Source organism: Pleurodeles waltl, chromosome 12 (assembly GCF_031143425.1).
Source record: "Pleurodeles waltl isolate 20211129_DDA chromosome 12, aPleWal1.hap1.20221129, whole genome shotgun sequence".
NCBI classification, from domain to species: domain Eukaryota; kingdom Metazoa; phylum Chordata; class Amphibia; order Caudata; family Salamandridae; genus Pleurodeles; species Pleurodeles waltl.
This window is the reverse complement of record NC_090451.1, coordinates 674,704,100-674,729,082: the sequence shown is the minus strand read 5'-3', so window position 1 is coordinate 674,729,082 and position 24,983 is coordinate 674,704,100. Positions and strand designations below refer to the sequence as shown.

The 24,983-nt window shown below is 42.9% G+C and overlaps 1 protein-coding gene across 1 annotated transcript in view; it reads left to right on the top strand.

The window, feature by feature from the left end:
- The window catches only part of LOC138267186 (extracellular calcium-sensing receptor-like), a 57,247-nt gene that overhangs the window by 8,001 nt on the left and 24,263 nt on the right, over positions 1 to 24,983 (top strand). Inside the window, exons 2-4 of the mRNA XM_069216036.1 lie at positions 8,890 to 9,181; positions 19,159 to 19,998; positions 20,522 to 20,653. Coding sequence (XP_069072137.1) covers positions 8,890 to 9,181; positions 19,159 to 19,998; positions 20,522 to 20,653 — 1,264 coding nt within the window. The remainder of the gene's footprint in view (positions 1 to 8,889; positions 9,182 to 19,158; positions 19,999 to 20,521; positions 20,654 to 24,983) is intronic.

Here is a 24,983-nt window from a genome sequence, read left to right as displayed (position 1 = left end):
ACTGAGTGACCAAAATTCCACCAATTGCATGGGCAGCATAAAACTTTTTACTCATCCCTACTTTTTTCAGATTAATTTCTATGCATCCATTCCAGCACTTATTGACAAGTTCCAGTTCTTCTTGCAAACTGTTTCAGTGATGACATCCACGCACTGGGAGTTGCTCGGCTGGTGTAGCACTTCGGCTGGACCTGGGTGGCCCTCCTGTCTACAAACACTGATTATGATCAAATTGGTTCCCAGGCTGTGAACCGAGAACTGCTGAACTCTGTAGATTGCCTAGCTTCACATGAAATCACCCCAGTGCTTTCTTAACCCAAAATGATATAAGATGTCATTAAAGTAGTCAAGAAATTCTCCAGTAATGTTGACATTAACTATGCCACTGAACCTTGCAGAAGCCCAATTGTTGGACCTGGCCATTGTTGCAGGATCCCCCCCCTCATTTTTGCCTTCTGTTGCTGATCTCATTTCTATTGGCATTAGGACTCTGTGCACCTTTCCCCTGCTTATCAATGGTAAAGTGCTTGCACTCTCTCCCTAAACATGGTACAATTGCCATTTACCTGACTGGTACATTTAATTTACATGTAAGCCCTTAGTATATGATACTAGATGTACCCTGAGCCTGTAAATTAATTGTTAGTAGGGGGACACAACACTAATTTTGCCACTCATAAAAGTAGCCTTTTAAAACAGCAAACTAGAGAAGATAACGTTTTCAGCGGTAATAACCTGGTCCCTCTATCCGGCCTGCGCCCAATTGTGGTCAGCCTGAAATTGTGGCTTTTCACTGGGCAGGCACAACCAGATAACTGTGAGTACTGCTTTGTGCTTTTGGGTGCTGTGGTTACCTAAATCTCTGATATTGCCTGACTCCGGTGCTAATGATCAGGTGGCTCCTCCGCTATAGTGGTGGAGTACGGCAGAGGTGAGGCTCAGGAAAGTTTTTTTTTTATTATTTCTTTTTTTTTTGTTTTATTCACCGCGCCCCTGCCCTGCCACTTTTGATAGTTGCCAGTCGCAACTTCTACTGATTGGAAGTTTGTTGTTTTGGTGTCAACTCATTTATTGAATTTTACTCTATTTTTCTAAATTGGTGTGGGATTTTTCTTGTGTTGTCTTTTCCCTTTATTGCTGTTGAGGTGTCACATAAATACTTCACACATTACCTCTAAGGTAAGACTGACTGCTTTTGTGCCAAACTACCCGAGTTAATCACAGATAAATTTAGTGACTTTTGTGGTTCACACCAACAGTGATTGTGATTGTTGCTTGAAAAGGGCTAACACACTCCCCGACCAATAACCCATTTTTTATTTTTTTTTGATTGGCATAGAATTGGTGTTAAGAGTTGAACACTTCGACAAGAAGATTCAGTTGTTTATAGTGGGGTTCACATCACTGGAAACAGAAGAGGGGCAGTGAGTTGCAATATAGCTGGGACCTCCAATATTGGTGATAATATTTCTAAAAATGGAAATATACACTGTTGTGTTCCCTATGTGAATTGGGGTGCAAGTTTCAGAAGGAGTAAGCCATTGACCAGGGTGCCATTCGCAACTCCCACAGAATCTTTTCGAAAATTAAAACTTTGTTTTAAAAAGAAATAGCAGCCCGTCTCAATTAAGGAAATCAGGCTGAAGTTAAGGAAAAAAAAACTTTTCATTTTTCAAAACGAAGCGCATGGATAGTGGTCTCATGACCCTTCCAGGCCACCATCCCTATGATTGTGGTCAATCAGTATGATTCGCAATTTGCAAGTTCCCTGATGAATATTTAGGTAGGTCGGACTGCACCCGCTCCTAAACAGAACTTTACAAACCGACCTTTTAGTACAGAGGTCAGTTCGCAAAATTAGATATTGGTCTCAAAAAGACTGGCCTAAAATTGTGATCAATTTTTGCTATTAGTGTCTTGATACACCTGACCCACCTATCTGTAGAACCAGCGCGCGCTTTGTCTAATTATTTCCATGAGCCGCCATTTTGGGGACGTGGTCCAGTTGTATCCCTATGTGTGGGGCATGCCATGAGTCTCATCCCAGTGGGAGCTCGAGCTTCCCTGGAGTACCGGAAGCTTTGGGAATCTGCTGCTTGATCTAATTGGTGTATAATTGTCTCTGGGGGCTGCGGGTCCCGCCAAGGTAGTACAAATGCTGCCTGCACAGGGAGGGCAGAGCGGAGGCGCTTTCTTCCATCCCGGGCTCGCACCGTGAAGGCATCTCAGGAGCTCAGCACACTGCGTGGGGCAGGCGAAGAACACCGCACAGCCCTCCTTCAGGTGCATTTATTGAAGGCTTCTTGGAGAGTAGGAGTGGAGGAAGGGGAGGATAGCAAAACAACTAGAAATGAAAAAATAAAACGTGGAAAAACGGGAAACGAAAGGGACGAGAAAAGGAAAAAAAATACCACGGAGACAGAAAAAGAGAAAGTTAGACTAATGTGTTCTTGCAGCTCCCCACCCTTCCACCGCCCTTCTCCTCTTCATTTCTCGTGCCCCAAACTCTCTTTTGTCTCGGTATTCAAATAGGTTTTTCATTATGAGTTGAAATTATGTCTCAAACAGTTGCGTGGGTTTTAATCTATATTTTCTAGTTTGTTCTACACATTTGCTCTTTCTTTTTACAATGGATCGTGCCGCTGCCTCTCCTTTTTTTCGTTCTTGTTCTCATTTTTTCCGTCTCCCTCCTGTTTCGCTTCTTCACCATACCTCTTGACTATTCCTTATTTTACTTTTCACAAGCATGGTATCTCCAATGTCCTTTTAGTTTAGTTTATTTTCTACCGCTCCTGTTTTCTTTCTCCTCTGTTCCCTTTTATTATTTGATGTCTCTCTAACATTTTTGCTTTCTTTTCCTTTCTTGGTTTTCTATAATTTCTGCTTCCTTCCGAATATCTCTCGTTCTTGTTACTGTTTCAAATGTTATTTTTTTCTGATCATCGTCTTTCTAAACAAAAGTGGCGCTGCAATAGAGAAGGGAGACAAAAAGACGAAAACATACAGAAGAGCGAAGTATATTGAGAGGGAAAACAGAAAAATAGAAACAAGGCGCTCGGAGAAGAAGGCCTGAACCACAGGAATGCACCAAATAGAGGTGGAATTAATAACTTATGAAAGAGAATAAAGAAGGAGAGGTGGAGTCGAGAGTCAATAGAAATATAGTGAAGATTGTTTCAGCGCACATCAGAAACGCAATCGACTGTTGGAGTTAGGTTTAATATTTAATCTATCACAATTCCCCTTCTTTGTTCACTTTACATCGACCTGCCAAGGATGAAAGGCTGAGATATGCTCGCAGCCGCACGATCCTCTGATCTGTACAAGACTCCTAGCCCCCTGCAACCCCGTGCTCAACCCACCGAGCTATTCTGGCCGAGCTTCAGGAAGTTCCTTCTACGACCTTCGGATTTGCGCCTCTCCGGGGCCTCTGAACGCCTGTGCAGCATGCAGCATCCTTGTGCTTGTGGTCGGTGGGCTGGGTGCCTGTTTTGCGAAAGGTTCAGTATTGCATGGTGTTAAAACGCAGGCAGAGCTCTTCAATTGTTGCTTAAATCATCTCAGAATGTTATGCGTTGTATCTAGCATTTATAAAGCACTTCACCCCCCCCCCCCCCATTGTGCCACACGTTTTCCGGTGATGAGCACAACACAGTGGGAGAGTGTGTGGTTGGCAGAGTGTTGCATTGGTTGTGATCCTATGTGGGAAGTATGTTTGTGTCACTCGTGTGACCGTAGATGTGCTCTCCTCTTATCGTGGGGTGCAGCGCCTAGCAGTGGTACAGTACAGAGAAGGCGGAGCGAGCTTTAGGCAAACAAAAGTATAACTGTAATTAGCTTCTAGCTCCAGCGCCTTGAGGCCCCCACGGGTGATTCACTGGACTTTATATAGCCTGACTGACTGATTGACATTTATTTTACTCTCACGCCCATGTAATGAATCGTGGGTTCTCTAAGGATGAGAGGCAGGGGGCCTCCATAGTGGTCTGTGCTATGGAGGAGGACCGAGGCATGAAGCATATTGGCCTCCACCCAGCACCAGTGTAGCAGCAGGCCTGTGGATGCTGTGTGCATCTGTACCAAATAAATGGAGGTAATCCATGGAGGCCCAACATGCGCAAGGCAGAGATGCTGTTGAATGAGTGGCATTATGACAAAGGGGCAAGCATGGAAGAGCATTTAAGGCTGGTACCCTGACCCATCTTTAAAGAACAAACATTAGAATGTCCTCCTTAGACCGAAGAAGAAAGAGTTCACCCTCAGTAGCACCTCATGCCCCCGAAGACTCCCAAAGATGGACCAACACCAGTCGAGTGAGCCCTAGTTGGGTCATGGATGGCGCCCTAGCCAGATTTCCACCCTACACATGCAAGGGTGAGAGGCGAAGTGCTTGGTAGTTGACTGCCTTGACTTGTCTAACCATTTTGTCCGCATCCCTTCAAAGATCCATTGAGCCTTGCTGTTTCTAGTTTATATGAGGTGACATCCTTCTGGCCTACTAGAGTTCCCAACCTGCCAACTTCCTCAGCCCGTTGTAGCCTGGAATGGCACTGCGGGCTCAACATAGACAGTGCGCTGGGAGGAGAATTTGTCCATTGTTTGGCTTTGGGCTGCAGATAGTTGGTAACAATAGTATGTCCATTCTCACCAGAGTAAGAGGGCTGCCAGGATGCTTTGCGTCATCATCCACCTGTCCAGCTGCTATATTGTCATATTGTGATGCGTTAATGCACACCACAACAAGCCACTTGTGGGTGGAGGGCAAAGATTCACTGCTGCTCTCTGTCTAGTGGTGGGTGTCAGAGGACCTATGTGGTGTACCACGTGACCCTGGGGTGTGCTGGTTAGTAGAGGCAAGAAGGTACAGGTGGGGGCCATATATTGTATGTGATGCAAGTGACAGGCAGAGCGAAAGTTAATGCAACAGCCTCGGAATTCTGAAAAATGTCAGTGTGCATTAACATTTTGAGGACGTGCTGGGGGGGCGTTTATGCGGGGAGCTCCATTTCAAGATAAGAAAAACACCTCGATTTGTTGGAAACTGAGGTAACATCTGATATCTGCGCTGCCTCTAACTGGATTTTTGGGACGTACTCATGTGAAAAGACTGTGCCACAGGGAACGCAGGATCCCAAAGTCCTGGGAAGAAAATGTTCTCCCTACACATCTGCATAGCAGAACCACGACTGCGATCCAGGTACTTTGGAACTGTTTGATTTCACTCGCAACTGTTTTCATTATCAATCTCTCATCCTCCAGCTTTTGGTCGCGGTACACCTTATAACTGCAGCTCGGGGCACGCTCACAATTGATCGATCTATTGATTGAACGGTGAATTTGTCAAGCGCACCTTTGCTTTGGGGTGTCCGGATACTTCATTCAATAGAAGTGAACAGAGATACTGACATGGAGAGCAGACGAGTCACATTTCATTGTATTGGAATTGCATTCGTATAGCGCTCACTGTCCCTGGCGAGGTGTCGAAGCTCTTTATGCTGGGCAGTGCTCTGCTCTGGATGTCAAGGCTAGTTGTAAGTCCACAGATTATTGGCTATTGACATTAGACTGGTGCTCTCAAAGAGGCCATTCCATGAATCTATCCCAGTGTTTTGTGGTGGATTACATTAGAAGGAGTTAAGTGCCATCATTAGTGGAGATGGGGTGAGTTAATACAGATGTTATTTTATGCATATTTGTATAGCACGCTGATCACCCATGTGGGTATCCAGGCACTTTACAGGTGTACAGGCAGCTTTCGCCTAGTGTCGTTAATCCAAGAGCTAGTTCAGCTTCTTACAGAACTTGAGAAGCGATGGGGAGGCTCCGAAGTGGCGGGCGGGTCATTCCATGATTTACGGAGAGATAGAAGGCTCAGCCTCTGGCTGTGGCTTTGAAGATGCAGGGTATCTGTGCCAGTGCGAGTCTGGCTGAGCGAAGCTGCCTGAAAGCTGTGTAGACATGTATGCGGCTGTGAATATGCGGGGTTGGTGTTGTGTAGTGCTTTGTATGTGTGTGTGAGCAGTTTGAATTGGGTGCATTTGTTGATTGGGAGCCAGTGCATTTCTCTGAGGTATGGGGTGAGGTGGGTACAACAAGGTAGACTGAACGAGGCTTGCTGCATCGTTTTGAAATGTCTAGAGCCGGTTCAGGAGGTCCTTGGGGATTCCTGCATGGTGTGTGTTGTCGTAATCGAGTCTACCGGTGATCATGGCCTGTATAACCATTTTCCAGGTGTCCTCAGATAGCATTTGCAGATCTTTCGTAGCATCCTAAGAATGGAAAAGCAGGCGGAGGTCACTGTGCTTACTGGGCTGTCATGTTGAGCTTGTTGTCCAGATTTATTGCTGTGGGTGGTGGGGGTGGGTGAGGGTCCGATGTTAGTTGGCCACCAGGTAGAGTCCCAGGTAGACGCTTTCCTTCAGAAGATCACTACTTCAGTCTTGTCAGTGTTTAGTTTGAGGCAGTTCGGTCATGCATGTGGTGAAGTGGTATTTTTTGCAGCCGGTGTCTGATGAGGTCTGCCACTGGAGCCATGTAAATATTGAATAAAGTTGGGCTGAGGGATGATCCTTGGGGTACTCCACATATCACATTCCTTGCCTTTGATGTGTAGGGTGGCTGGTTGACTGTTTGTGTTCTTCACGTGACGAAGTAGCACATCCAGTTGGGTGCAGTCCTTGTAGGCCTGTCTCATGTAGTCTTCTGATCAGGGTGAAGTGGGAGACCTTGTTGAAGGCTGTGGTTCAGCTGGAAACCTGATTGCAAGGTGTTTAAGAGCTGTTGTGAGTTGAGGTGGCGAGAGAGTTGTTTGTTCATGAATTTGGCCAGATAGGTTAGGAGGAGGACTGGGCAGTAGTTTGCTAGTTGTGTGGGGTCTACTGAGGGTTCCTTTAGCAGCGGTTTGACCCTTGTGTGTTTCCAGGCATTCATAAACATCGTGCAAGTGATGGAGGTGTTCATGTTGTGGGTGAGGACTTTGCTGATAAGGGCCGCTCCCATGTCATAGATAAGGTGGGGGTAGTGGTCTTTGGGTGCCCTAGACTTGATGATTCTCATTAAGTTGGTTGTTTCTTCATTGGTGAGTCGTTCCCAGGCCATCAAGGTTTTTCCTTGGGTGTTTGAGGGAAGGCTGGATGGTGGGTTTAGTAGATGAGCTACCAGAGATGATGTATTGCTCAGTTGCTAGTTTGCAAAGGTTCAAAAAAGGACAATTTCTGAACATTGAGATGAGGTGTGGGACATTTGCAGTAATGCAAAATTACAGATCAAGGCAAACATGACTTAGTGTAGGCTGTAGTCAGAGGGAGATGGTGCGCAGAGGATACTAAACTAAGGAAAGGGGGAAAAAGGAAAGGTGACAATTTAAGTTGGTCTGAGGTATAGCAAAGAGTGAGAGCCAGAGATTTTTAAAGGGTGGGAGTTTTGACTGAAAAAAGAGCATTTGCCCAGGAACGAATGGCTAAAAACGGGAAGGGCAAGAGAACCATGGAGGCAGATCTGAGACAGCACCCCAGGCATAAGACACTAACCTACATCACAGACAGGCCAGGGCATAGTGTGCATGGTGCATCAAACATAACAATTTCAAAGGGACTCTTTTTTACTTTATTCCAATGCATGTTGGAGAGATGGGGTCAGACCAAAATGTGAGATTTAATTCTCTCCCAGAAAACAGAAAGCTGGTGTTCCCATTTGGATCCACACATTTGCATAACCAGCGTAGTGGCGAATACAGCACTGCAATTGTGGGTAAAGTGAGGTGGGTGCCATCAAACTGAAACCAAAAAGGGACAGTAGACATATTTGCTAGCACTTCTCCATCAACACCCTGACTGTGTCTCTCTCCACTCACAGACTCCACCAAAAGAAAGCTAAGCTAAGGTCCCCACATTTGCATTTTGATGCCACCCACGTCTGTACTCATCCCACTTCCTACCTCTAACCTGTGCTACTGCCCGCTTCGTCCTGTTCAACTTCTTCGAGTCCTTCTATACCATAAATGGACCTCACTTATGGCTGAGCTTTCCTCTTTGGATTCAGGGACTGTTTCTATTTCAAGAGATTGCATGATACAGTGAGAGAAAGAGAATGCAGAGAACTTAAGGAAGATGGGAATTAGAATATTGGGTAGAGTATTGGGTAGAGCATATTTTCGTGATCTCAGCATTATTTCTGTTCTTTCATTTCAGAGTTTCTGTGTCACCTTTTTATTTAGTGAGTCCAAGAGAGAACTACCCTTTAAAACACTTTATCAAAATACAGCTGAATATGAAGCTCTCCACTCTGCTGGTGATGTTGGCCATGCCCACCCCTCTGTCCTCAGCCAGTACCCAAAGCTGCGACTTGACAAGCCAACATGAAGCTTTCTACTCTATGGATGGAGATATTTTGATTGGAGGGACTTTTCCGATCACCCAAGACAATACCAATCAGATGTTCACATTCACAGAGCGCCCAATAGTGCCAGGTTGTCAGAGGTAATACTTTTATTATCTTTACATCAAATGGGGTAGGGGTAGGCATACAGTAAAAAGGAAATTAATGGTAGGTTGTCTCTAATCATGGAGTGGGATGAAAGATATTACGAGATTTTGATGCACAATCGACTATTAGTAATGCTTCACTGTGTTAGGAATCTATGCATAGCCCTGGCTCAGTGCCTTGCTTGTGAACATTTGTTGAGTTTGTGGTGGGAGATTTTATGTTAGAGAGCACAATGCAGATGGGATAAAAAAAAAACTTCCACCCCAAATGGCCAAAAATAATCCCCTTTTATAATTTATTTTTAAACAGCTGTATATAATTAAATACTTGATACACAATAACATATTCTACTAGCACTGAACACGTGTTCCAATAGCTCATTTACCCATAATTTGACTATTCCAGGTTCTCCATCCCTAACTACATTTGGCTTCAAACAATGGCCTTCGCCATCAAGGAAATCAATCAAGAGCAGAGCTTCCTCCCAAACATCACACTGGGCTTCCTAGTTTCCGACACATGCCTGTCTATGAGGCGCGCTATTCTAGGCACTTTGATGATCTTGACAGGAAATGATGTACCCATCGTGAACTACCGCTGCCAACACAAAGAGCCGCTGGCTGCCATTATTGCGGACTCATCGTCGGCTCGGTCAATATCCGTTGCACGTATCCTGGGGCTCTTCAGATACCCACAGGTAAGCTACCATTTCTCGACTGAGTAATTGAGTAAATCTCCATAAGATTGTGTGAAGTGGGTCTGATTGTCGATGGCCCATTAACAAATAACATTTAGCACAACATTCTATGGTTCTTTTTTCTAATGTCAGATGAATGAATTACACATATAAGTGAAAAGCGTAAATTGACAAATCAACAGTGGGACTTTATGCATGTCCATAAAAGTAAGCAGGCTACCCTGTATCCTATCTGAGTGGCTCCAGACTCTTGTATCAAGACCCTACTCTCTGGCTTCAACAGTTTGGTGCCAAGTTATTAAAAACCAGTGTAAATTATGCAACAACATTCAGGTGGCCCTTGTGGAATAGGAGGAAGCCTTACAAGAGAAAAAATATGTCCTCGTCACCATAAAGGACTAGTTCTTGGCTGCCCACCCTCACGTTCATCAGCAAATGGAGTCAGCTAGGGTTGCTGGATAGGAGAACCCCAGTGAAAAAGGTGAACAAGGTTTGGCAACGACAAGAAGGTAGCTGTGGGGAATTATTCACTGAGCTATTATGTCCCATTGCATACTCATGACCTTAAGGACAATGCTATGGAAACAGTGTCCATAACGACAGCGCTGTGGAGACTGCGGAAGGAGGCAGACAATCTCCTCTAGAATAAGCATTACCCTGAGATGACCCAGGGAGCTTCAGGCAGCGATACATCCAAAGATGACATAACATAAGCGCTGGTTGGTGTGCAGAATTATTCCTCATTCAAAGCGACTCTGCACATGCTAGCCCAAGCCTTTGAAGAGCCCTGTGTGTCCTTTTGGTGCAAGTGTAAAGTGATTTTTGCATATCCCTCCATTTGAATTCAAGTATCATGAGGGCTGGGCTCATATGTCACTCATGAGCTGGTCACTGCTCTGCCGAGAGGTACAATTTCCAACTATCTCACTAGAGGTGTGCACCACATGACAAGCAAAAACCCTGGTGATCACATGATGACTAACCGAGATTGATTATGACAGCACAGAGTCTCTAAGAACATTGATTAAAGGCATTCTGCATATTTTATGGTGCCTCAAGCTGAGTGACCCGATGAGATAATTGCTCCTGCTAGCGCTTGGAGAAGGCAATGGCTAGAAGTCTTGGGACTATGACCAGCTCCAGATAAATGGGGATTTCCTTCTCTGCCATGAGTCAATAGGAGCAGGAAGAAGAAGGATTGGTGTCTGGGTGCCTAGCAGTCCTACTGACTTCTGTGAGAGCCTCACCAGTCACACGAATCCCAGGCCTTACTGCTGGAATGGAAGGGCAGGCTATATAGACTTTCACATCACAAAGGAGAGTAGTAAGCTGATGTTTGATTGGGAAACATCTGGAGATATTGAGGAAAGACTACTCAAGGTCCCTGGTTGATTCAGAAAGAGTAGCAAGTCTATCGCCAATGGTGATAGAAATGGGACCATGTTTTAGGAGGTTATAATGTGTTCTGAAGTCCAGTTATTACTGGCGAACCACGGTTTCCAGGTTATCTGCCTCTCTACACACTCTTGTCTCGGACTGCATCCTGAACCCGAAGGTGTGAAACCCAGGTCAGCAAGCAGAACTATATTTTTCTGGAATGGCTTGAAAGCAGCCCCTTTTAAGCCACCAACGAGGTTTCTTACAATAGAATAAAAGATGTTAGAGAGACTAAGGGTTTACATAGGAGGGTGGTGAGTAAAATGTAAATTTAGGACACTTTGGGAACATTTTTAGTAAATGATGGAAAACAGATATTTCAAAATACTTTTTTTTTTAAAGCAAAACAACTAATCAGAGAGGAAATGAAACAGTTGACCTTTATTGGTGGCTCTGTGTAATTATAAAAAAAATAGCAATGCTGAAACGAGACAACTGTTGTCAGCAGATTGAGATCGGAGGGGGGGTTCTCGCTGACTCAGGCTGGGTTCAGGTTTAAGAGGAACTGGGAGTACCTAACGCTGCACCCCTCTCCCCTGTTGTCAACTGCATCCCTTCCCTCGATAGTTCACATGCAGGGAGTCTGATCTGGCAGGTTTGGAAGTGCTGTTGCAGTGTCCTGATGTTTTGTTTCAGGGGAATACAACTGGCATTAAACAAATCCTGAAAAATAAACCTCTGTTTGAGGAGCTGACATGTAAACTGTGCATCAGCAACAACAAAGGTGATCTCTGTTTTCTTCAATGCATAATAATGCAAACAAGCTTGCAAGAAACTGACTGAAGACATGGCAACCACCTGATCCCAGGTATGGCTCAGTCCACACCACTCCAGCTGTTCAGTGCCTGGATAACCTTGTGACGTGTGTGCTGTGGGCTCTACAAAGTGACATTACATAACATAACATGACATGACATGACTAAACTTAACATAACTAAACATAACAAAAGCATTACATTAACATAAACATGAACATAAACCTTAACATTACATTGTTTACACTTTCTGCAATCCCACTGAAGACAAATTTGTGGCCATCTTAGGTGGACCTCATCACCGTGTCACTATCAAGTTTAAATCCATAGCATCCACTGTGGTTCCTCCAGGTATCCAGGCGCACAAACATCCCAGACAAGGCCCTGCTGTTTAAGCAACTTTAAATCCTAAAAGTTTAATTATACCTTTCCATACCAAAATCATATAGTCTGTGTCACATAATACTCTTCCACACCGAGCTGAACAACAAAATCATTGACGAATGTATCACCTCACAGAAGTCCTACCTTTGTTGGACCTATGTCACAGATTTTAAGGTAAACGGTGGGAACAATACCAAAAAATCTTACCTCTTTCTTTAAAAAAATTGTAGATAGAAATAATTTCCAGTTGGTCTCAGACCATCTCACATATGACACCAGAATCATGTGTACAATAGCACGCACATAGACATTGAGCATAGCAATTGATACACAAAGAAATGAAATAAAACCTTATCCATGCAACTACCATTCAATAAACAAACCGATGCTGCACTAGAGGCTGTTTAGACAAAAGAACACTGGGACACACGTACCCACATCCATGCACACACAGTGCGGCAGCATTACTCCTAATGTGACAGGTGCTCTTTCGCAAAAAACAGACTTTTTACCCAAGCAGGGTAAATCACCAATCTGACAATGATTTAATGTCCTAAGGTAGTCGTTCCCAATCTTTTGACAGCTGTGGACCCCCACTTTATCATTACTGGAACCCGGAGGCTTCCCACTGAATTATTATTGGAATCCAGAGACCCCCTCACTGAGTCATTACCGAAAGCTGGGATCCTAAGCTGTTAATATCATTTAATTTTCTAAGCAGTCACGGACCATGTGAGGAGGCTTCGGGGACCCCCAGGATTCCATGGACCACAGGTTGAGAACCACTGTTCTAAGACTTTAGATGTAGACTGGTCAGACCACAACCTCATTCTAATCAACATCCATCAGCTTATAAGCCACGCACAGATGGCACAGGTATCCAACTCAGCTTCATCCGAAATTCAAGGACCTAGGGATGTCAGCACTTCCTTCCACAAATAAAGTGAAGCTGACCTAACTTTTCTTAAAAAAAAGCACTTGCACTAAAACAAAAAGAAATACATTTAGAACCAAAGAACATTATTATTTTATAATGAACTATTTTCTCAAAGGTAAGAACGTTCTTAAAGTTGAAAAAAGCGCAACAAATCTCTAAAACCTCTAACACTCCAGCAGGCGTTCTGCAACATAAAAAGCAGACTACCATCACCAAGCTTAAAGAACATGTTCAAATCCTAAGATGTACCAGCAAGTCTCAGTCAATGCAAAGTCCTTTTCATTTCAATTCCAAATGTCAAATGTTACATAAAAGTTTATTCACCAATTCTGCTCCCACCAAAAAGTAACTGCCCTAATTTCTCATCAGTTCTTGCCCATCCTATATTCATAGTTAATCAAAGATTTGAATTCAGTATTCGACATCTATCACACCTTTCCAGTCACCATAATCAAAAATACATATCAGTGTTTCTGTAAAAAAAAATGGTGCTAATAAATCAACTAAACACTGAGAGATTACTTTTATCCAAACTAAATCAAATGACCCCCTGGGCAAAGAACACAATAGGTGATTCAATCCAGAACCTTTACAGACTCTAGCCCTGAAGACCCTTAAAAATGCATCCTGACATTCTCTGCATATTGCACAAAAGAGACGTGTCTTCTCATGCTCTCGCCCACTCAGAAAACTTTCGGACAATGGATATTTGGAAGTAGTGCTTAATTTGTGCTTGTTGTTTCCGGTGCTGAGCACCGGCACTTATTTTTGAGTGCCGGGGCTTATTCTTCTGCCTCAAGCATTTGCTGCGAGCAAAAGACACACATAGGAAAGACGGAGGAAGGGAAAAACGAAAAGGCGTCACAAAGGGAGAAAGCAGAAAGCTGCAAGAGTGAGCTGAAGGAGCAGGGAGTGGCTTTATATGGATTGAAGAGGCTTGAGATGGCTTTAGGATCACGCTGCCTCAGTATTCCATGTTCCCACATTTAATTGCAGCAGCTGTGTGTTTAAGAGGAGGGCTTTGAGCCCCGGCACGATTTTATTTACAAATTAAGCACTGATTAGAAGTTCATACCACCCTAGACATAGGCATGGGTTTCAAGAAGGGGTGGGCGTAACTTGCTTTATTCTGTGTAGTGTAAACACGCAGAACTACCCAAGAATTCTACAAGATTGTGCCTAATTATGAAGTGAGAATGATTCTGCGTTTAGCGCTATTTCTTAGCGTACACATACCCCCTCATGCCAAAATTTATGCAAGAATGTATTTTGGTGCACCAAAGAAATAGCGCTAAGTGCAATAATACATGAGTAGTGAGCATGTGCAGCGGCTTGCACTTGCTAAATGTGCTCTTGAGGTTCAATTTCCTCAAATTTGCTCCTGTCATTCAGCCCTATCTACGTAGCTCAGATTGCACCCATGCTTATCAAACGGACGTGAGAATGTATTTTGCTAAATGCAGCAGAACATTAATAGCGAACACGATTGGCCACTCATGTTTGTTAAATTTGTGTTTGCGGTAGGTCTTTCCCCCAAATTACTCTCAATTATGCGAGCAGGTGTACTTGCGTAATTATTGGCAAATTCCTCTTTAAAGACTAATATTGAATTACCAAAATTACTCTGACTAATCGGTCAGAATCGAAAGTTTTAGAATATTTAGAATATTTACTGAGACATGTATGATATTTTTGCATAATCTTATGGGCATCCCCTCCCCAGATGCAGAAATCCACTGCCCAGTCCAATCAGATCCCGGGGGGTTGGGGCAGCCATTGCACTCTACAAATTGAGTAGTTCCCTTTTAGCAATCCTTAGGTCCAGTACAACCTGTCTCATCCCCGTCCAATGTCCATCCCATCCCAACATTATCCTTAGTGGTGCCATTGTAGGTGCGACTGTCGGGGTCACCCCAATCACCAGAGCTAATGCTTCATTAATTCTACAGCAGTACCTATGGACCACACGGCATTCCCATACCATATGAATAAAGATATCCACATCATCATCACATGGTGTGCAGGCTGCGTTAGGGCTTCTTATTTTTGTGCAGCAGCCATTTTCGCCTCAGCCCAATCTTCATCATGTAGGGGAGTCAGATCTAGCTCACCTCTATCCCTCAAAGTCTGTGTTGGGTCAGGCATATTAACAATTAATGCTCTGCATAGTTTAGATTGGCTTTTTCCCCATTAGTTCCAGCACTATTTTAGACTCCAAAGGGTTGAATGAAGTTAGGTACATACTGTGAGTGGTCTTTTGAAGCCTCATGCCTGAACTGAAGATATCAGAAAAATTGTATAGTTGAGGTCAAGCTCTGTCTGCATTTGGCTGAATGTTTAGATACTTGAGGCCACCTAACACCCCCTCCCTGGCTACCCCCATGGCGTCCCACCCAGAAAAGTCATGCAACCGGGAAACCTCCAGTGGCCATTTGCTGTGCCAAAGGAGAATTTCTTTTGTGATCCACCAATGCCATTTCATGTCTCTGAGTGCACGTGGCAGCGATCAAGAGAAATCCTTGCAGTCAATGGCAGCTCCCTGGTTACTCTGTAGCTGTGACAGAAGACGCGACACTCCCGCCACCACAACCTTCAGCCACATTGCAGACCCTGCCTTGCTGCAAACAACCATTAATTTATTCCCAATAGTTGGGCAGCTTGACAGTATTGCCTATGATGGGCAAAAATCACCCCCCAACATACGATGCCCATATGTGTTTATTAAAACCTGCCCTTGGTGTCTTCCCTGCCCATGTATAGTTCATAATTACGGATTGCAAGGAAATGAAAAAAGCTCCTCGAAGGAAGCGTGGGTATGTTTAGAGAATGTATAAAAGTTGCACTAGCATGATCATTTTAAATAGGGCACCATGGCCCATTTTCTAGAGCAGCAGTCTACCCCAGACCTTGAGGTGTGGTTTCGCTTGGTGTACTAGAGGGACAATATTAAGCTCCCAGCTGGTCATCTGATCCTGTGAAACACTTAACTCCAAGTATTTAAAGCTAGGAGCACTCTTCAGTGGGCCACCAGCATCAATACCCAAAGCAGCTGGGGAGCCACTTATTGAGAGGACCACAGATTTGTGCTGTTTTACCTTAAGGATGGAGACTTCCCATAAATCCTGAATATATGCATAAGGCGGGGGTGATGCACATACAACAGGGCATTATCTGCATATGGTCCTCATGATCTTGGTGTCTGCACAGGCGCCAGACCTTAGTATTAAATCGCTCCCATTCGGCCAAAGCCTCCATCACTAGAGCAAACAAGAGAGGGGAGAAGGGATACCCTGCCTTGTTCCCTAATGTATCAGAAAGTGAGTGGACAACACAGCATTCACCCTCGCTGTAGAAGCTGGGGAGTGACACAGAAGCATTACCTAAGCATGGAACAGTGGGACAATATTATTTTCCTTGGAACAACAATCCACTGAGACACAGGCTCTACTCTTGATTGACACTGAGAAGGCGCTGGGCTTGGTGCTATGTCCTGTCTTGTTAAAATAAGAGGAGAAGGAGACAAGCCTTCTTGGTGTATGAATCAATGCATTGGCATCACATTCTCCTCTAAATCAGCCATGACCCTTTCTAAAGCAATCTAGAAGGCACATTAATACCTACTTACTCAAGCAGTATCACCTATTTCAAAACTGATAGATCTCCCTGACAAGTTCTCTTATGAATTTCTGCTTTGCGTTCCATTACCTCCTCCCATTATAAAGCATAACACATCCACCAAAACACAGCTCAAAGTTATCTTCAAATAATATGCCTGTTATGTTCTCTGGTGTTTACCAATTGTTTTAAATATCCCAAGCAAATAAAATGAATCATCATTAAAGATTTGTGAAGAAAATTACTGTAAATTGTAATATCAATGAGATATCATTCAGGACCGAGGCAAAATAAGGAGGATCTAGAGTATGTTTGTCAACTGGTCTACTGAACAAAAAACCTTTCTGTCACAACAAAATTTCATTTTTGAGTGGGTAAAGGTGACAGGATGTGCCAGGTGAAGGTATGTCATCTTTAAAATCAGGGAGATGTGTGATCTTGGTGAAGATGCCTAAATAAGATCAACTTGCCGAGAACTTTCAAAAGAAAGTAAATAGTGATCTTGAGGCATTCTCTGTTGGCCAGAATACAAATCACAAAGATGACCTCTCCTGATCCTCGGTTCGGAGACCGCATGAAAATCTTAATGATATATCAAATAGTTAGGACAATTTTACCTTATTTACTGAAGATAGAGTAAAAAGTCTGATGGAAACCATTAAATCTGGTTTCTCATGGAGCAGTGTCTGCCATACATCTGGCAACTGGTTCCTAATACGATTGTGGTACAGCTTGTGAAACATTTAAATAAAGTGCTGATCTCAGGACTTTTTCCAGTAATTTGGAAAAGGCTTTGGTGTGTCTTTTTAAAAAAAAAACTACCCAGGATTCTAGTGAGGTTAAAAACTATCGGCCTATCTCTCATTTACCATTCCCCGTGAAAATCTTGGAAAATGCTATAAATGAAGACTTGATGGACTTTTTGGAGGGCAACAATATTCTGGAATCCATGCAACATGGCTTCAGGCCACAGCATTGTACAGAATCAGTGTTACTCATTGCTACTGAGGAGATCTGCAGACAGATGGACAAGGGAGGAAGGGCTGCACTGATCCTGATGGACCTCTCAAACATGTTTGATACAGTGAACCATCTAGTACTTACCAACAGGCTAGCAAAGGCGGGCACCAGGGGTACAGATCTGACCCTCCTTAGTTAATTTCTATCAAACAGAGACCAGACTGAGGTGCTAGGGGGTACACCTCTGATTCATTCTCGCTTCCATGTGGTGTACCTCAGGGATCATCATTATCCCCAACATTATATATCATCTACGTTACCCCACTTGCCAAAACTTATTTGATCTCATGTTTTTTCCGTAATATCCTAAGCCGACGATAAGCAAATTGTCGTATCAATTGCAGCTGACATCAACGCTGTTGCCAATGAATTTAGTAATTGCTTGGCGAACATTGCAATTTGGATGCAAGAAAACTGCCTTAAGTTGAGCTTGGAGAAATCTGAGGTGGTACTCTTTGGGAATTATATCTTATTTTGAAATGATTCATGGAAGCCAGTTAATATAGGTGCTCTTCCATCTCCAGTAAGGAAACTGGAAAACCTTGGGATTGTGTTTGATTGTCAACTCTGTTTTTCTGAACAGATCAACTATATGTCATCTTTATATTTCTATCTAATAAAAACACTCAAAATGGTTTTCTAATTATTCCTTTTGACATTCAAAAAATGGTAGTAGTTGCCTTGGTTTTATCCAAGATAGATTATTGCAATACTCTCTATCTGGGAATTCATAAACACCCTCAATCAAAGTTACAGTCCTTGCAAACTGCAACAGCCCACCTGTTTTAAAAATTCCCAAATTCAGCTCTATTTAAAAAATCATTCAAAATCTTCACTGGTGGCCTGTTGCTGAAAGGGTAAAATGTAAGGCCTTGCATCTGGTACACAAAGTCCTACATGGAGTTGGCCCTTATTACTTTCAGAACACCTTTTTATGGAAAGTTCCCAGACATGTTTTAAGATCATCGGTTGCCAAGCTAGTACCTATTCCCAAAATTATACAGGTGAAGCGGAATGGAACAAGCTTCTCCTATTTGGTCTGTAAGCTTTGGAATTCTATGCCTTTCTCTTTGAGATCTCAAACGAACAGTCATCTTTTTTAGGAAGTCTGTGAAGACATGGCTATTTGTCTCCAGCACTAAGTAGTTTCCCTTTGTTCAACTCAGCATTAGTATGTTAGTGCTAAGACCCCTTGGCATTTGCGCGCTCTGTAAAATCTTACTTACTTACTTACTTACTAAGATGAAAATGATTGTGGCAGGAGCATGAATTTCTTGAGTGTGACACTGCTTATGAGAGTTTTGCTGTCTTCTAGTCAGATCTCTACATTATATCAGAACCCCCTGTGTACCCATGCAGATTATTACATCATTTGTTCAAAATCAGAGGTCCTTCATACAGTACTTTTAAGAGAGGTCGCAGTTATAGGGGCTGTCAACAATGCCAGAAAGTCTCCAAATCAGATATCTCAGAAAGCACTCTGTGGAGTAGCAGTGATGACTGCATTTTAATTAACAGACTTTAGTTTAATAGTAATGCCATATTAACACATAATTTTGTCTCAGGATAATATGTGACTATCCTTGGATCCAATTCTACATTGGGACCTGCAACAAACCCTTGCATTTTGGTTGCTATCTATGTGTCTTTCCAAACTGCTATGGAATAAAGGACATGTGCAAAATAGCTTTCTTTGATTCATGAACCCCCATGAGGGAATACAAGATGTGTTAAAATTAACTGGTAGTGTATGTACTTATGCGCATGTAATGTTACATCGAGGCTCATGTTTGGTCAGATGATAACTGAACCTCTTCATTTTTTTCTAGGTGTGTTACTTTTCATCCAGCCCTCTGCTAAAGGATAAGTTGCAGTTTCCATCTTTTTTGCGTACTGTGCCTTCTGATGATGTCCAAGCTATGGGGATTGCTAGGCTAGTAGTGCACTTTGGCTGGACTTGGGTGGGCCTGCTTTCTTCAGATAATGACTTGGGTGATATTGGATCATTTATTGTGAAGGAAGAGTTTCAGAAGCTTGGGGTTTGTGTTGCCTTTCATGAGAGCATCCCATTGGTGACATCAGCTCTTAAAGTCAATGCCATTGTTGAAGTAGTCAAGAAGTCTTCAGCCAATGTCATTATTATCTACTCTAATGAACCATATAGAAATCCAGTAATAACTGCACTTTCAAGAGAGAATCTAACTGGAAAGGTTTGGATCCCCATTTCAATTGGGTCCATCTTGCTTAAGCATAACACACAAGAGGTAGAAGACATGCTGAATGGTGCCCTTGGGTTTGAAATGCAGGAGAGGTGGATTCCTGGTTTGAAAGAGTTTCTTCTTAAAGTTCACCCTTCATCATTGCCAAACAATATGTTTGCTAATTATTTCTGGGAAGAGGCTTTTGGGTGCCAATGGCCACAACATGACACCAGCATGAACCAGTCAGATGGAAATCTAAAGATGGAAGCATTTTGCTCAGGTGTTGAGGACCTGAGAATGTTTAAGAACCCTTCATTTGACAACCCAACTTCGAGAATCAACTATAATGTATATAATGCAATTTACATGGTGGCTCATGCACTTGAAGACATCAGGTTATGTAAACCAGGGCAAGGACCCTTCATTAACAAATCATGTGCTGATTTGTGGACCATGACACCATGGCAGGTGAGAAATGGTGGTGGGTGGGAAAGCATTATAACAGCCAAAGCTCTCATAGCTCTGTTTATCTCATCCAATCATGTGTAAAAGATAACCTTCTGTTAAGCACAACCTCGTGCCTTATTGGAAGAAATTTATGAAGATGAAATCCATAATACCGTCATGTTCTTGAAAGTATAAAGTTTCAATCCATTACCAAAAGGCAAGGGGGAGATAGAAGAAGAGATAGAAATAGAAATGCAGCTGAGAGAGAAGGAAAGAACAAGAAAGAGAAAGGCAGAGAGATGAAATACTGAGGAAGGGGAGCCCACAAGGTGCAATGGATGATGTGCAAAGAGTTTTCTTGTTTGGGCGAGTTTTGTGTACCGGCTGCATTTTCTTCTGTTTATGAAATGACAGTTGTGCTTTTGCAGGGGCTTAGTCCATATTGGTATGAGATGAAAATGATTTATTTACATTGATTTAAAGATTGTAGAGCAGCAATTCACATTCTAATGCTTGCAATCTCACTTCCCTTGCCTTCAACCAGGTCCACCATTACATGAAGAAAGTACGCTTCTGGAACAAGTTTGGAGATGACATCGCCTTTGATGGCAGCAGTGACTTGTACAATATCATCAACCTGCAAAAACATCCAAACATTACCACTAAGAGTGTGAAGGTTGGCACCTTTGATCCAAAGGCACCCCGGGGGGAGCAATTTCATATTTATCACAACATCATATTCTGGAATATGCTCAAAACAGAGGTAGGAAGTAAAGGAAAAGCTAGATAGTCTTATCCCTCTACATTTAAGAGGATCTATTTTAGCTGGCTAAACAGCATGTCCTTGAGTGGGAGACCTCGGCTAGAGCTGTCGAACTGGGGAGTTCATTCAATATCCAGGTTGGGTACCATCCACAGTGCTGGAAAAGGATGACAGCCAACACTCTGCTATGAACTAATAAGCGTGCAGACATCGCCCCAGTGATGTAGCAGTGGTGTATTTTCTGATAAATCAATAGAAAACATAATTGACCCCATTGCCATCACTGACATGCAACTCTTCTTATAAACCTGTTCTGGGGCATATTGTCCACCCAGGAGTTATCTATGTCTCTGCTAATGAGCAACATATTCATATTTAGCAGGATTGAATTCATAGGCCCATGCAACAATCACATCCTAAATTTCGACCAATATAGTGATACTTTCAGTAGGAATGCATGTTCTTTGACATTGTGTTTTATTGATAATTAAGACTTATAATATATGTGCTCTTTTTCCTTAGTAATTCCAGGATATGCCTAGCTAAAATCCAGGCCGGTGTAAATGTTTTAACTCGCAGTTTATCTACAATAAAACAATAATTTTAGAACATCAATTAATCTGGGAAGATCTTGTTCATAGCCTAAATCAGAATAAAGTACCCCATACTAAACCACGGCCATAAAAATGTGATCTTCCAGATGCATCTGGTATGAGAAAGGGCTCAAAGCTGGATTACTTCTTGATGCTCAAATCCACAATAGCATATCTCACCACACCATCCTAGAAGCTGTCAATTATAAGCGTAAACACTAATCCTCAGCTCCTGTGATCCTTGCTGATTTTACTTATTTTAATAGACAACTCACTATTGCATCATTTGACGGTTGTATCAATGTAAATTGTTTTGGCCATTTTCTGGATGAAGTGTTGCTCCCAAACCCTGCTCAACAAAATAAGCTCACTGCACCAGCACACTTTAGAGAAACTCCTAGGAGCCGACCAAAGCCGACCAATGCGCCCAGTTAGGCAAAGCTGTAGTCATGGACATAAATCTGAGTTAGCTACGTAAAGCTATCCGCAATGAGATTGCTCTGCTTTTCCTGCAATTAATCGATGACATCATGTTGGGTGCATCAATCCATCCCTCTTTGAACTCTCTTCAAATCATGCGTTTCCTTAAAAACGACCACTACAACTGAACTCAAACCACTCAATCTCACTCCTAAACTTGGGCTATAAAATGTACGCCTGTCTTTTATCATCAAAAATAAACTAATGATGACGTTATTAGAACATGGGTTCCTTCAAGGCCACAACATTATTAACCGTCAACGACCACCCAGCACTACCATCTACCATCACCCGTGGCACCCGGAGAGAATATACTCTGTCTGGTACTTCATGTCCTATATATGGACCCTTTTTCACCTCTTGTCTAAAAGACAAGATATTCCCCAGTAAACTTTCCTGGAGCTGAAATTAACCTGCTGCCTTATGCTGATGATGTGCTAGTCACAACACAACCCTAGCTAAGCCATCAACCGAGCCGCTTCTTCTTCTTTCAGTAAGGTCTCTGGTTATAAATTAAAAAAAGGCTAAACTTACATTTTGAGCATCTGTCAACTACCAGTGTATGATGGATTACAGGCCCAAAAATGAATTCTCTAGAGGTATAGCTAACCACCAAATGGAAATTTGAGACCCAATTGCTGTACACCTAGTGGCAAATAAACAAACGGACTGCTTAATAAACAGGAGATGTTGCTTCTCCCCTCTTAGGATGTACTAGCCTCATCAAAGTGATCTTGTTACATAAATTACCATACATATTCCATGGCCTCCCCATGACCTTGTTTAAAAACCAATTGATCTTTCATATGGAAGCATAAAAGACCAAGACGTGCCACCCAGTTATTACAGCATACAATATTAAAGTGTGGTTGGGTGCACTCCAACTTCCTGTTTTGCTGGTGGGCCCCTTTAGCAAAGAGTTAGTCAAATTATTGTAAGCCTATCAACGATCTTCTTGTTTGCTAAGTATATTTCGAAACATAACTCAGATTGATTTTCTAATTCCACACAACATCTAAAAATATCAAATGTCTAGTGAGTTTTTTGAAGGCACTTAAGAATTCCTAAACTATATGCCTATAGGTTTTCTAATCTAAATATCTTGCACCAACTATGGACCTGATTTAGAGTTTGGCTGTGAGTCGTAACTTCAACAGAATACTGTCTCCGCCACATCCTAGCTCCGCCTGCCTGACTCCGACTGAGCTTACTCTGGCCTCATCACCAAAACATCTCTCCGATGGCCCAATGGAGTACGGTCCATTTGAGTTGTGGCAGTTTGACAGCCCATTTGATTTAGAGCCAGTGGTTCAATGGCCAATTTTCTCTATCAGTCACCGCCAGGTAAAACCTGGTGGCAAGGCACAGTAAAAATGTTTCAAGACCCCCGCACCATTGCAAATATCTCCATAATATGGGGTAACTAATGTTTGATTTTTCAAGAACAAACAGCAGTTTTGGGAGTTAAAAGTTTTATGAGGGCAAGTGGGCATCTCCAAATTTGGAGGACGGGTACTCTGATAAGGGGACAGAGTATTTTAATGTATCGCCCTGATGGAGTACAAACCATACTCCGCACTCTAAATAAGGGCCTATAGTCTCAAGGATTAATAAAATGAATTTCGATTATTGTTTCGGAATTTGGTTTTGTACGATGAGAATTATTTAAGTCTTAATTTTCTTGAGTTAGTCCAAGATTCCCTGCCAGATGTTTGTTCTCTGCTATTGGTTTCTGCTGATGCTAAATACATAATTTTTTTAATCAAGTGTCCGTGTGTGTGGTGGTTGACCAACTGCTACAGTGGTCCTCTAAGTGCTAAAAGTGGTTATAAAATTATATAATACAAGTAATGTTTAAGCAATCTGTGTCCATGTGCTACTCAGTCACTTCGCTATCTGAATTCAGATTACAACCTTACAGTAATAAGTGTGATTTTTATATCATCCTGAATAAGATTAATAAATGGAGCTCTTATCCACCCGCTGAGTGTCTGACATGTAAAATCCTGGCTGTAGTATGCCATTGATGACCCAGACCCTGGACTGGGGACAGCATTGACAGATTCATATTCTTTACTGCTACTGTCTAGACTGGAACCACTAGTGGTCCCCAGCATGTTTGTTCATTCTCCTTGGCCATGCCAAGCTGCCAGGTTGAGTGCTGCGGTGGGTATAGCTCGGGAGAGCCTGGTAGATCACTATATCCCTTAGAAACTTGGGCAGAAAATTGTACCACAGTGTGTCCAGGGGAGTAAAAGGTGTCAGCTGGCTCATGGAGAAAGGTAATTAGGCTAAGGTTGTTCTGACAATTATTTTGAGGTGGCAGCTTGTCCAGGATGGAGGAAAAGGGAGTACCTCTGGGTTTAGCAGGGCATGCCATCATTAGTCTTCCACTTGGTTTCATCAAGGTCCTAGATCCTCAGCAGTGTGGCAGCTTAACAGTATGTCCCTCTGAACTGAAGCCTCTCTGTGTTGTACGGTGCCCTTGAACACACCTGCTAGTTGTAGGGGGTTGTGTCCTCCATATGAAAATATTTTGGTGTGAGTTAAATTCAGCTACAGGTAGGGGACAATGCCATGTATTGTAAATAGTCCATCTTATTCACAGACATGCTGGTGTAGTTGAGGGTCTTCACCAGAGTGTTTACATTCCTAGCCTTACAAACTAGTTGTGGTCTTGATTACAAACCATTTCTTGAAAATAAGAGATATTTCTCCGTCATCCACATCTCTGTCCAGTGGCACCAACATCTCCAAATGTTTGGGTCATTTAATTGTTGTCATGATACGCTGCATCAGTGGTCTGCATCCCCCACATTCACGCATCAGTTGTTCCCTGTCCCCATCTCTGCATACCCGTACAAAGTGCTAAGCACTTAGTTGCCCATGGGATCCCAGGCTTTAGTTCCACACATCTCAGGGTCTTTTTTTGGTGATGGCATGCCTTTTGGCAATCTCTTCTTCAGAGTGGCAACCGTCAACCCTAGCTTGACCCTGAAGACCATTTTAATTTCCGACTTGACCGTGACCTTCGCTAACAGCACTTCTATCTGCTCCACACTGCTGTTCAACAGGTTGTGGGACAACCCTAGGATCAATCAGCATATTTTCAAGCTTCATGCCAGATTCTCTGAGAATTATGTGTCTGATTATGGATAACGTGCACCCTT